Source organism: Cetorhinus maximus, chromosome 11 (genome assembly GCF_964194155.1).
Source record: "Cetorhinus maximus chromosome 11, sCetMax3.hap1.1, whole genome shotgun sequence".
NCBI classification, from domain to species: domain Eukaryota; kingdom Metazoa; phylum Chordata; class Chondrichthyes; order Lamniformes; family Cetorhinidae; genus Cetorhinus; species Cetorhinus maximus.
In genome coordinates this window covers 74,037,416-74,050,612 of record NC_135889.1, presented here as the reverse complement: position 1 = coordinate 74,050,612, position 13,197 = coordinate 74,037,416, and the positions used below count along the sequence as shown (strand labels likewise).

General features: G+C 46.6%; 1 protein-coding gene across 1 annotated transcript in view; it reads right to left on the bottom strand.

Moving 5' to 3' along the window:
- c11h7orf57 (chromosome 11 C7orf57 homolog) overlaps nucleotides 1–13,197 on the bottom strand; it is an 89,404-nt gene that overhangs the window by 43,668 nt on the left and 32,539 nt on the right. Inside the window, exons 3-4 of the mRNA XM_078551375.1 lie at nucleotides 5,408–5,590; nucleotides 1,188–1,287 (exon numbers count right to left, since the gene is read on the bottom strand). Of these exons, the coding sequence (XP_078407501.1) occupies nucleotides 1,188–1,287; nucleotides 5,408–5,590 (283 nt within the window). The remainder of the gene's footprint in view (nucleotides 1–1,187; nucleotides 1,288–5,407; nucleotides 5,591–13,197) is intronic.

Here is a 13,197-nt window from a genome sequence, read left to right as displayed (position 1 = left end):
AATACAAAGGAGAGCAGCTAAATTAGTTCCTTAGCAGCAGAGACAGAAGAAATTATTACAGGAATGAGAAAATGGCAAAGATGTTGATTAGGGAATCTAGACAACCGGGGCACAGTCCCAACTTCCTGTCTTTCCTTCTAGCCCCGATGGTTGATTCCTCCTACTGTCTCACTGGCCTCTCTCTCTCTCTCCAGCCCCGATCACTGACCTCCCCGCTACTGGTAAAGGGACAATAGTTTTCCTGTTCAGTTAATATTGCAGTAGGGGCTCATGATGTCATCAGACAATATGAAGCAGGACCTTGCCAGCTTCAGGTTGATGTCCTTGTCGCCTGCTCTTCCTAGCCTATGAGGAGTGCTGGAAAGGGCATTTACTTTGTGTAGATAGCAGCTCCCATTTTCCTTTTGCTGCTGAGTTTCCCCATAGAATACAGCAGGATTTATGTAGGACATTAGTGGCTGAGTCACCCAGCCAATTTTATCTGTCCCGTTTCCAGTAGGCGGGCAGTATTAAAATCACCCTTAAGTCTATCTTTGCTTCCGGCAACCATCACAATCAATTTTGTCAGACATCTTATTGCTATTCCGTTTTCCTGTAGCTTTAACCCAATATACAAGATACAAAGATCTAGGCCAGTTGCTCCTTGTGTTTAAAATTTGTGAGGCGGGTTGCAAATCAATGAAATCCATCAATCAATGCTAACTTTGAGTGAAGGAACACAGATGATGCATTAATTACTCAAAACACCTGGGCAAAAATGGATCTGAACTAAACTGTCTGCCATGTATGTAACTTATATAAGGAATGAGAACTTTTAGGCTATAACTTATTGTTCCATTTCTAAAAGCTCTGTTTTCATCCTCAATTCTGTCCACCTCAGCAGCTCTGAGCAGTTTTATAACAAATGTCAATTTGTCTTGGAACGCAGATTGTGAGAAGCCACAGAAAGTGTAAGCCAGATCCTAATACAGTTACAGCTTTTCAAAGGACAGAATAAGGAGCACAACCATCTCCAACACTTATGGAAGTCACCACTAAATATTGGGTAAGTCTTATGCACAACAGAAGCAATTAGATACATTCATACAACCACTACTTCTACCTTCATCACCATTCATCTCCTCAGGATTGATATGAAAGAACATTGTTTTTGCTGCCATGTGCAGACAAGATTTGTAGCTACTCACTGATTGTTTTCTTGGAGTGAAGTTTCAAGAGCCAACCACTCGGGTTTCTTGAAGGGAGTACATGCTGTCTTTGGTGACAACCCACCAAAAGTTAGTAGATCTTAGCAAAATAAAGAAAATTGTATTTAACCCATCTCTGGACATTTCCCTGTATTGTTGTTGCTAAATTATCAATCATAATATATTAAAAAATAGTGGATGAAATTCTCTGACCATTGGTAGGTTAGCAGTAGATTAGGAATACCGCAGCCAATTTGATTTTGAAGTTAACTCACTCAAATTTCCTCCTGGCGCCCTCATTCCAAAGCAGGGTTGGCATTGACTAGTAATACTGCTCCTATCAGATTTACTGACCCTGGGGAAGGAGGAAAATTCTGTTCTGCTGCAGCTTTTCAGAGGCTGAGTGTGGGAGCACAGAGTGTGACAAAGCCTGAGTGCGACAAGAGATGAGTCTAACTTGGGAATTTGTTGCAAGTGGGAATCTCTCTGGTAAGTTTTTCTCAAGCTACAAGTTAGAATAACAGTCAGACTCTGACTTAGAACTTTAAAACTTAAAAATTCATTCCCTCCATCAATAACGCGCAGTGGCCTAATGTGTATCATGTACAGGAAGCACAGCAGCAACTCGCCAAGGCTCCTTCAGCAGTGCCTTCCAAACCCATGACCTCTACCACCTGCAAGGACAAGGGCAGCAAACACATTGGAATACCTCCGCTTGCAAGTTCCCCTCCAAGCCACACACCATTTGACTTGGAACTATATTGCTGTTTCTTCACTGTTGCTTCAAAACCCTGGAACTTCCTTCCTAACAGCACTGTGGTTGTACCTGCACCACATAGACTGAAGCAGTTCAAGAAGGCGGCTCCCGACCAACTTCAAGGGAATTAAGGAAATGTAGCAAATGCTGGTCTTGCCAGTGATGCCCAACCTGTGAAAAAGAATATTTAAAAAACTGCAAGGTGGAGCCTAGTTAACAGAAGCTGCTTGGCTGTGGCAGTTGTCTGTCAATCAACTGAAAGTGAATAGGTTTTCATCACTGTAGCAGGAAGCTGACTAAGCATTTGCAACTTGGGTGTGAGTAATTGGAATTTTTGGCACATTTTGTGAATGTATTTTTATGCAATGACTTGTAAAGGCTTCTGTAAGGATAGGGTGAGGTGTTCATCAATCCGGGAGAGCCTCAGAATAGAGTCGTTGCTCCTCCGGATCGAGAGGGGCCAGATGAAGTGGCTCGGGCATCTGACAAGGGTGCCCCCTGGTAGGCTACTACTGGAGCTGTACCAGGCATGGCCCACTGGGCGGAAACCTCAAGGCCGACCCAGGACACACTGAAGGGATTACGTCTCTCGACTGGCTTGGGAATCCCCCAGGAGCAGCTGGAATTTGTGGCTGAGAAAAGGGAAGTCTGGGTTGGCCCTGCTCAGTTTACTGCCACCGCGACCCTCGCCAGGAGAAGCGGTGTGAAAATGGATGGATGGATGGACTTGTGCACATAGAGTTATGAGTTTGTTTCTAATCATTGATGAGTGGTCAACAAAGTGGCAAAGGGAGTGTAAGTGGGGAAGTATGAGGTCATTCAGTTTGGTAGTAAGAATAGCAAAGCAGGATGTTTTTTTAAAAGGCATGAAACTTTTACAGGTTGATGTTCAAAGATTCTTAGGTGTACCTGTACAAGGAACATAGGCCAGAATTTTCGGCTCGGTGAGCGGGGTCAGAGGCCACTCGCCGAGGCATAAAATGATGCGGGGTGACATCGGGCGTGCGTCCCGACATCACCGCGTGTCATTTAGATTTTCAGTTCGGTGGGCACACAGCCGCACGCCCGCCAAACTGTCAAAGGCCTATTAAGGCCATTTAAAAACGAATTAAAATAATAAACTGAGCTGCCTGTCCAACCCTAAGGTTGGCGAGCAGGCGAAGAGTCCAGGCGGCCTTCGCATTTTTCATGGAATCTCATCCACGGGCAGGATGAGATTTCATGAAGTGTTTATAAATTGAATAAAAAATTTTATAAAAATTCATTCACATGAGGGGACATGATCTAAAATTTTTTCTTTCCTTTATTTAAAATTTTAAAACTTAAACTAATCTTCCTCTGGCACCTCTGTGCTCCAGGGAGATTCCTGCGTTCTTTCGCACGCATGCATGAAAGAGCGTAGGCCCCGACTCAGGAAAACCCCTCCCCCCCCAACCCTGCCCGCACAGGGAGCGCTCAGCGCTTCCGGGCGCACATCACACTGGGCGGGGCTTAATTGGCCCGCTCACGTAAAATGGTGGTGCAGACCCGATCGGGGGCGCCGACCGGGTTCGTGCCTACCCCCACCCGCCCTCAATAAACCCCCTGACGGGAGGAAAATTCTTCCCATAAAGTTAGCATACAGGTACAGCAAGCAATTAGGAAGACAAATGGAATTTTGGCCTTTATTGCAAGGGGTTTGGAGTATGAGGAAGTCTTGCTACAACTGTACAGAGCTTTGGTGATACCACAGTTGGAATACTTTGTGCAGTTTTGGAGTTTTATCTAAGGGAGGATATACTTGCAGTGGAGGCGGTACAGCAAAGGTTCATTAGATTGGTTCCTGGATGACAGGGTTGTTCTATGATAAGAGGCTGAGTAAATTGGACCTTTACTCATTGGAGTTTAGAAGGAGGAGAGTTCATCTGTTGAAACATATAAGATTCTAAAGCGGCTTGACAGGGTAGACAATGAGAGGTTGTTTCCTCTGGCTGGAAAATCTAAAATATGGGGGCACAGCCTCAGAATATGTGGTCGATCATTTAGGACTGAGATGCAGAGAAATTTCTTCGCTCAAAGGGTTGTGAATTTTTGAAATTATCTACCCCTGAGGGTTCTGGATGCTCCATCATTGACTTTATTTAAGGTTGGGATAGACAGATTTTTGGTTTCCCAGGAAATCAAGGGACATGAGGAATGATGGGAAAGTGGAGTTGAGGCAGAAAATTAACCATGATTGTATTGAATGGCAGCACAGGCTTGAGGGGCCGTATGGTTTACTCCTGCTCCATTTATTCTGTTATGTTCTCTTGGATGGGTGTTGGGTGGGGGGGGCAGGAGAAGATTGTTTGGATGATAACAGGGGAGTGTAGGCTTTCATCTTATCAAGTACTTGCAGAAGTTTTTGACAGTAAGAAACAGTGAGAGGAAAACAGGCAGGTGTGAATTACAAAAATAAAAACAAAAAGCTAAAAGCTATTGCGGATGCTGGAAATCCAAAACAAAAACAGAATTACCTGGAAAAACTCAGCAGGTCTGGCAGCATCGGTGGAGAAGAAATCAGTTAACGTTTCGAGTCCTCATGACCCTTCGGCAGAACTGAGTATAGTTAGGAGAAAGGTGAAATATAAGCTAGTCTAAGGTGGGGGGACGGGGGGAGAGAGAAGTTGGGGGGGCAGGGCAGGGGGAGAGAGAAGTTGAGGGTGGGGTGATTGTGGGGATAAGCAAGCAGTGATAGGAGCAGATAATCAAAAGATGTCACAGACAAAAGGATCAAAGAGGTGTTGAAGGTGGTGATATTATCTAAGAAAAGTGCTAATTAAGAATGGAAGACAGGACACTCAAGGTACAGCTCTAGTGGGGGTGGGGTGGAAAGACTGACAAAGTTTTAGTTTTAGATTTAAAAATAATGGAAATAGGTGGGAAAAGAAGAATCTATATAAATTATTGAAAAAAAAAGGGAGGGGGGAGAAACGGGGTGGGGATGGGGGGAGGGGGAGTTTAAGATCTAAAGTTGTTGAATTCAATATTCAGCCCGGAAGGCTGTAAAGTGCCTAGTCACCCCACCCTCAACTTCTCTCTCCCCCCGCCCCCCCCACCTTAGACCAGCTTATATTTCACCTTTCTCCTAACTATACTCAGTTCTGCCGAAGGGTCATAAGGACTTGAAACGTTAACTGATTTCTTCTCCACCGATGCTGCCAGACCTGCTGAGTTTTTCCAGGTAATTCTGTTTTGGTGTGAATTACCTTTATTTACTGAAAGCGCGTGGTTACTAGTCATATCCAATGGTTATTTAGCTGATGGCTGTCCAGTCTCATATCCTTTTTGTCCTGTGTACCTTTGCTATGCTGTGAGGATGGAGGTTCATCCATCCCTATTCAACATCATGACTTGCAGTTTTGGAAGCAGCAAACCTTGCTTCACTGTGAATGCCATTGAGCCAGTGCAAGAGTAATGTATTTTTTAGCTACCATGGACTTACCTGGAATACCCCCTCGCTTTGCTAACTTCACATAGTCAGAATCAGAATCAAAAACGACATTACGCCGTCCTCGGCATCGTTCCTCTCCAGTCGTCATGTAGCCAAGACCAGGAATCAGTGAGGTTTCCCGTTGTTTATTGTTGGAATTTCCTTCTTTTAGATGTAAAGCAGCTTTAAATTGCTCTGTGACAAAAAGTAAAGTGCATTTTTAAAAACTTCATAAAGTTACATTAATATTATTAATATCTCTATGGGACATTTTAGATGCAGGTTTGTTGATTAATAGTAACAAATGGAAATCTGACCTACCTTAAAATCCCCTGAATATCAGATCAGACATAACAAGTCCCCAACTTGCCTCTTGGCTTTAAGGCTAGGACTTCCTGCCTTGGTGGAATCCTGGTTCAACTTTGATGGCTTGAGAGATCTGCCCACCCAATGGTCCAGCCCTGATTCTGGCCAACTTGCTGGCGTCATGGTTATTTAAATAATGGTCTGCATTAGAAAATACATTATGGGAAAGGGAGAAAAATCATTGAAGCAGCTGTCTCGTGTGGGCCATTGCATATCGGAGTTGCTGCCTCCTCGCAGTTGAAAAGCAATGTATATTTATTTTTTTAATGTTGATTTTGTGGGCTGGGAAGTAACTGTGCTAGCCCAGTAAAGATTAAGTTACCCCAACTGTGTGCTATGTTAAGTTGGATGCTAAGAGAGCATAAGCTTCATGGTTCCCAGGGTTGCTGGGACATGATGATACATAAGATAGCATGTTCTTGTAGCCTTTGAATATGCTGGCCCATATTTAGGCTAATGTGCTCTATGCCTACGATTGATCATTTCCAGTGGAAAGCTCTAGAAATGGAGAAGGAAAACAGGAAGACGGCACAACAATTCCCTCATATTTCTCACTCCATTCTGCAAGACATGGGCTGGGATTTTACAGGCCATGGGGGCAGGCGGGGAGGGCTGTAAAATTGGGTGCCATGACATGGGCGCTATTTCTGGCACCCACCGGTTCCCGCCCACCCCGTTGAAGTTTTACCCACGGTGGGGCAGGCATCAGGAAACTGTTCTGCCCCCCTCCCACTGCCACTGAGATTTTACCTGTGCCAGGAAGAGGCTGGCATCAAGTAGCTTTCACTGCTCGAGCTAGCAGTGTCCAAGGAGGGGGTGTTATCTTCTTTAAGGGCCCCCTGTGGACATCGGAGGCCCACCCCCCCATGGCCTTCCCACCCTTGCATTTTCCCTCACCCTGCACTGTCTCCTCTGGCCCCTCCAACCCCTCTCCCCTTTTGCAGGGGCCAGGCTGGCTAGCCCTGGCAAGACCCCCACCCCCCCAATTACCTTTGCATCTGGCTCCATCAATGATCACCACTGGAGGCTGGGCGCAGTCCCAGCAATGGCCACGGCTGCAGGAGCCAGAGAGCTGCCGGCTATTTGACTGGAACTCTTGCCCTGAGCCTGATGGCTGTTAAATAGCTGCAGGGCAAGCTGGCAAAGCAGATGTGGACTTGCCCCTAAATTTTACGCTTCCAAAGTGCAATCCAGCCCATGGAGTGGGGCGGACAACTTTGTAAGTTTACACAATTGGATTGGTCACTTGGATAAAGCCCCAAAGGGCTTCCAAATACTATAGAACCATTTGTTTCCTGTAGGATAGCAGTAATAATTGAGGGGGGAATGGTAAGGAGGAATGGGAATGACTCATTAATTATTCTAAACCGCCGCCGTCTTAGCTCAGCTCCAACTGAGTGAAAAATTTAATGGCAATACTGATTGAGGTGTATACCAGTATTTTTTAAAAAGCCATCAATATTTTGCCTAAACCCACCCTTTTATTATCTCAGCTATTCTTTCTTCCCATTTAGCACCACCTTTCTCTATATTAGCCATCTGCATAAACTACTGCCTTATTGAAAACCCTCTCAAACTCTGGTGCTGCATTCATATACAGGTTATGTACATTTGTTGAAAAGGAACCAGCCTCATGGAATAACCCAGCACATCTTCAACATCCAACATTTCTAGATAAAAGCAAAATACTGCAGATGCTGGAAATCTGAAACAAAAACAAAAATTGCTGGAAAAACTCAGTAGGTCTGACAGCATCTGTGGAGAGAAAGACAGAGTTAACGTTTCGAGTCCGTGTGACTCTTCTTCAGAACTAAAGAGAAGTAAAAATGTGGTGAAATATTAGCTGTTTAAGGGGGGTGGGGCGGGTGAAGCTGGATCGAAGGCCAGTGATAGGTGGAGGCAAAAGAGAGATTGCAAAAGATGTCATAAACAAAAGGTCGAAGGGGTGTTGACGGTGGTGACACTGGCTAAAGGAGGTGCTAATGGTGACATTAAGAGTAGAAAGCGGGATAAGCAAGTGACAGATGGCCTTAGTAGGGGTGGGGTGGGGGGAGGGGACAGTGTGGGAGAAAAGATCAAAGTAGGTTAAAAGGTGACATTTCTACCCTGCTTCAGGCCAGAATCTTTCATTCTGGAGTTCAGGTTTGGTGGGACAGCTGACCATGTGTGATCTTGCGCTGTTTAGCACATTATATATGCATCCTCCAGGAGCACGGTGAATCTCGCAGAGGGGGCCGTTACTTTGTGGGGTTGAAGGTCCTGGTGCCATATTTAAAGGACACCCAGACAGCCATACACTCTCTGCAGGCCAGGAGCTCTGTATTCTCCACATCACAGGCAGCGTGTCACAGACCAGACAACAATGTGGACCCACGGTTGAGTGAACCCTCCCTGCAGGCCATCCAGGAAAGGCGGGAGGTGCTGTTTCCAGGGATGGCAGCAGGAGGCCTTCCTGTCTGACCATGGCGGCCTGGGTGGAGGTCGCAGTGAAGGTTAGCATCTATGGGGACCACAGGAGAACTGCCCCGCAGTGTAGAAAAAGGATGAACGATCTGCTGCGCTCTGCCAGGGTAAGTGGCATAGCCTACTCACTGTAAAGAGTCACTCATAAGGGGATCAGGTAGTCCAAGTGTGCGAATGCACAGGCATGTCAAACAGAAGTTTGGGTTGCAGGACTTAGCAGCAGATGTGATATTTGCACTGAATGTGTGGCAGCCACTTCACGCTCTCAATGTTCTATCAGTTGCAGGACATCCTGCTTGTTAATCACTTACTGGGGAGGGCCCAGGACCTGGCATAGACATGCTCCTAAACTGCTCATACACCCATAGGGATGACAATCAATCCTTCTATCTTTCTACAGAACAAGAACACGCACAACAGAAGGGACTGGGCCTAGACCGGTGAAGACCTGCTCAACATCTGAATCTTCACCGCGGTGGACGAGGAGTCCGCAGAACTAGCTGGGGAGCAGCTAGACCGTGCCTGAAGGCAAGTGCAGGGCTGAAGACAAGATAGGACTCCCCCAGGAAGCCAGTGAGGATGCCTCTGGTCTGCAGTTGTCAGATGTGCCCACAGAGTAAGGCATTGCTATAATAAGGGAGCCTGCTTAGGTATCCACTAAATCTTTCTTTTTTCGATCATTCCGGTATTAGTGAGAAAAGGGGGAGGCCGACAAGAGAGACCAGCCACTGAACCAGCCCCAATCCCAATCTAAGGATGATGCCTCCGAAGATCCACCATCATTGTGCTCACCTGCACCCTCCAACAGTGCAGAGACATTCACCTTCATGGGTGTTTGTTCTAGAGTAGATGTGGATGTCAGGGCTACACCGAGACGTAGTAAAGAGAAAACAAGATAAAGAAGTTTTAAAGGCACACAGGTGGCACGGGTGTATAACAATTGTATATAATTTTGGCACTGGTAAATATATGTTGCATTGCACTGTGTTCAGGTTTGCTGTTTTTTCATGATGCTGCTAGTTGCTGCCATGGTCACGGCGAATTAAAGGCATTGAACTTTGTTGCCAATCAAATTCTGATTATACGGTTCTAAAGGTACATCATTTATTGTCTCACATCTTCAGTAGTGTCATTATTGAGGATTCTGACATGAATATTTTTCAGCCTTGGCCATCATTTGTGAATGTACAGCCCAGACATGCATCAGGCAACTCAGCAGGTATTGCTCACCCTGTTTTGAGCCTCTTAGAATGCTGTCTGCACAGCATTTCCAGTCAAGTCATTGCAGGTCCTGCTGGTGTCCTGATCTGAGATATGAGGGGGATGCAAAGAGGCCTCAAGGGGAATTAGACAGGCTAAGTGAGTGGCCAGGAACACGGCAGATGATGTATGAGTGCCAAAAGGCATGAGGCTGTTGACTGTGGTCTGAGGAATAGAAAACAGGAGTTTTTCTTAGATGGTGTCATAATGAGACATGTGGACGGCCAAACAGACCTGATTTGTTCAAAAGTAACTGTGAGCTAACCTGCAGGCGCAGCCTGCAAGGAAGGGGGCAACTGACAAGCCGCCCTTGATTGCAGGAGAGATAGGGTGTACGACTAAAGGTGTTTGGGAGCAGTTGACTGCAGCCTTGGTGAGGCCTCATCTGGAGTATTGTCTGTTCTGTTCATCCCCTTACCTAGGGAAGGACTGAGTTGCATAAAGGGATTGCAACAAAGGTTCACCAGACTCATTCCAGGGTCTGAGGGGATATCCCAGGAAGTAAGATTAGTGCAGCTCGTGACCTTGCTGGGATCTGAATGTTGTGAGACCCATGAGTCAGGGAGCAAACCTGCTGGTGTGTGGCCTTTACCAAAGAGAGGAGAACATAACTGAGGGTGGTTCTCATCCAGTTGCCCCATGATTATTAGAGTGTCCCTTTATTTAGCCAATTGAGTTCACCTTGAACTCCATTCACTCGAAAAGACCCTCCTCCCATTTCGAAGGATTGTAGTTTCAAAGCGTCTGCGTTTTTGAGGAGGCATTTAAAAAATGGTGCGCGTCACATTTCAAACATGCTTCACCACCTTCTATCCTCCCGTCACCCACCAACTTCCCCCCATCCCCAATATAACCATTTCTCTCTCCTCTGTCACCTTTGAACCTCCTCACGTCAGCCTTGAACCTATAACTATCACCCTCCACATGCCTTCTCTCCTTTCTGAGTCTTCACCCCCTACCACCCCCATGCCCACCCTGACCTGGCCCCCACCTGTTATCTGAGCGAACTGTTATGTCCATTTCCATGACCACCCCCCCACCATGAAACTTTCAGCTACCCGACTGTTACCGGGGGGTGAAAGATTTTGGGGGTAGGCAGGAATGTGGGGTTGAGGTTACATACAGATCAGCCATGATCTTAGTGAATGGCGGAGCAGGCTTGAGGGGCTGAGTGGCCTTCTCCTGCTCCTAATTCATATGTTTGTATTACCCTGGACCTTCCACCCTACTGCATCCCACTCACACTCTCACTGTGACTATTTCCTCCGCTGCCCAGTACCCTCATTTGAACTCCTAGGACCCCACTGTAGACAGCACTAACCCCACTCTCGAGGATCATCTCTCTCCCACCATCTCTGCACAGAAACCTGCTCAGAACTCCCATATTCAACAAGCAAGGCCCTTTGCTGCATCCCATATCCCTGCATCCTTGCATTCCCCCGCTGCCTCCCTCCCTGCCCTGGGCAGTCTGTCTTCCTTCCCTGCATAGCCTCCCACTCTTCCCCGCTTGTCCTCCCCCCATCCTTCTCTGTTGGTCCTCCCTCCAATGTTCTGCCTCTGCTCAACGCTTCCCTGCTTTAGCCTGCCTCCCCTATCCAGCCTCCGCTCTACCCTCCCCCCTTTAGCCTGTCTCCCATGTCCAGCCTCCACTCCACCCTTTCCCCTTTAGCCTGTCTCCCATGTCCTGCCTCCACTCTACCCTTCCCCCCTTCCCCTCTGTCCAGCCTTCGCACAGCTTAGCCTACCAGCACCCAATCACAATCAAGAGACTGAAACTGTCCCCAGGAAGGCCAAAGCAGTGGCTAATCATTCCAAAGTCATGGAAGGGTTCACACCACTTGCATGCAGTCATAAATGTGAACTAATTTCTGACTGGTGGGGAACTAACTTTGGAGGGGGAACTTAATTCTGGCAAGCTAGCCTTTTAATGAGCATGTATGACATGTTATTGCATGCAACAACACTTCCCGACATTGTTCGTTGGGAAGCTTGACCCGCCTTTAATGTCCTGAGAACAGAATTGCAAAAGTTCATCCCGCCGTTGGGAAACTGATTTTTGGCCTCACGCCAAATTAAGTTCCCTACCCGCCAACTTCCCGCTGCTGGCGGGTCTGGAACATTCCGGCCTCTGTTCTGAAGAAGTCATATTCCACTGAAAACATTAATTTTGTTTCCCTCTCCACAGATACTGCCAGAGCTGCTGAGTATTTCCAGTTCTTTCTGTTTTTATCTTCAAATCTCTTGTAAAAGAAGGAGATGGGGGTTATAAAACTCAAATAGATCTGCTTGGTTCACAAACTGTTGAATACAGATTACATTACTGAGTCTCAGCAGAAACAAGGTGGACATAATCAATGTACAACAGCAAGGATGGGAAGACATAAGTTATTACAAGCATTCTATTCAAAGAACATTGCAAGAGATTTTTGTTCTGAACTCATTGCAGAATCTGCAATGTTTTTAAATTGATGGGACGTGGATAGATTATTTGATACTCATAGGGATCAGAGTTTGGTTTTAGAGGCTGGAAAATTCTAGTGATCATGAAATTCTGAAGCTCTGTTCCTAATCCTACTGACTAATGTATAAGCCTCTCCAAACAGCCAGTGAACAATGATGCATTCTCTCTCACAAAGTGCACTCACTATCATTTTTACATGCCTAGGATTGGACACAGAGCCATCCTTCTGGACCAGTCTAGGCACTAACACAATAGAAAAAGCACACACTGTCAGCAGATTACCAAAGATTAGACACACTATCCATTATATTAATAGAGAATACTCAGCCTAGGCACTTCCTAGTAAACTGCAAAATACTTTAAAATTTAACATTTTGAAAACTACCTTTGTGGTTCCAACCTACAACCTACCACGGCATCAGAACATAAAAAATAGGAGGGGAAGATGAGTAATGGCACTCTGCAATCTGAGCATTCAGTAAAATCATAATTGATCTTCTATCTCAACACCACTTTCCTGCAGTACTCTCATATCCCTTCATTCCCTTAGGGAGGTTTTACACTTCCCCGCTGACGGGTTTCCCGCCTCCTACCCCCCCAGCCCTGATCTGTCTGAAATATTACCCGGGGTGCGGCTGCAGGAGAGATATCAGGTGGCCCACCCTTGGGCCTATTGAGGTCCTTAAGTGGCTAATTAATGGCCACTAAGTAGTCTCATCCCACCACAGTGGGTACTTTACCTGTGGCGGAGGGAGGCTCATGCCATGCAGGAAGCCCAGCAGCTTTTGCTGCATTGATTGGTGTCATGCAAAGGAGAGGACTTCATTTGTGGGCCCCTGGATCGGAGGCACTCTTACCCAAAGGTCATTCCTTTTTTACTCTCACCCCCGGCCTCTTGAACTTGGTCCCCTCACCACTTGCCCTCCTCTCCCCCATCGCCGAGACCCCTGACCCAGGACTAACCTGGGCTTCTCTGTGTGGTGGGACTGCGGCCAGCGCTCCAGGTGGCGCTGTAGGGGCTATAGAGCTGCTGGCCATCTGTTTGGCTGGCAGCTCTCTAAGGCTGGATTTCATCCTGCAAAATTAACGCTGCTCCCAGTATTAAATCACTTTGGGACAGCCATCGGGATCGTGGACAGTTTTCCCTCCGGACTTTATAGCTGGGGGGGATGGGGGGCAGTGGTGGCATGGGGACTGTGGCACTCCATAAAATCCAGCCCTTAGTGTCCAAAATACCATTAAAAACCCAGAA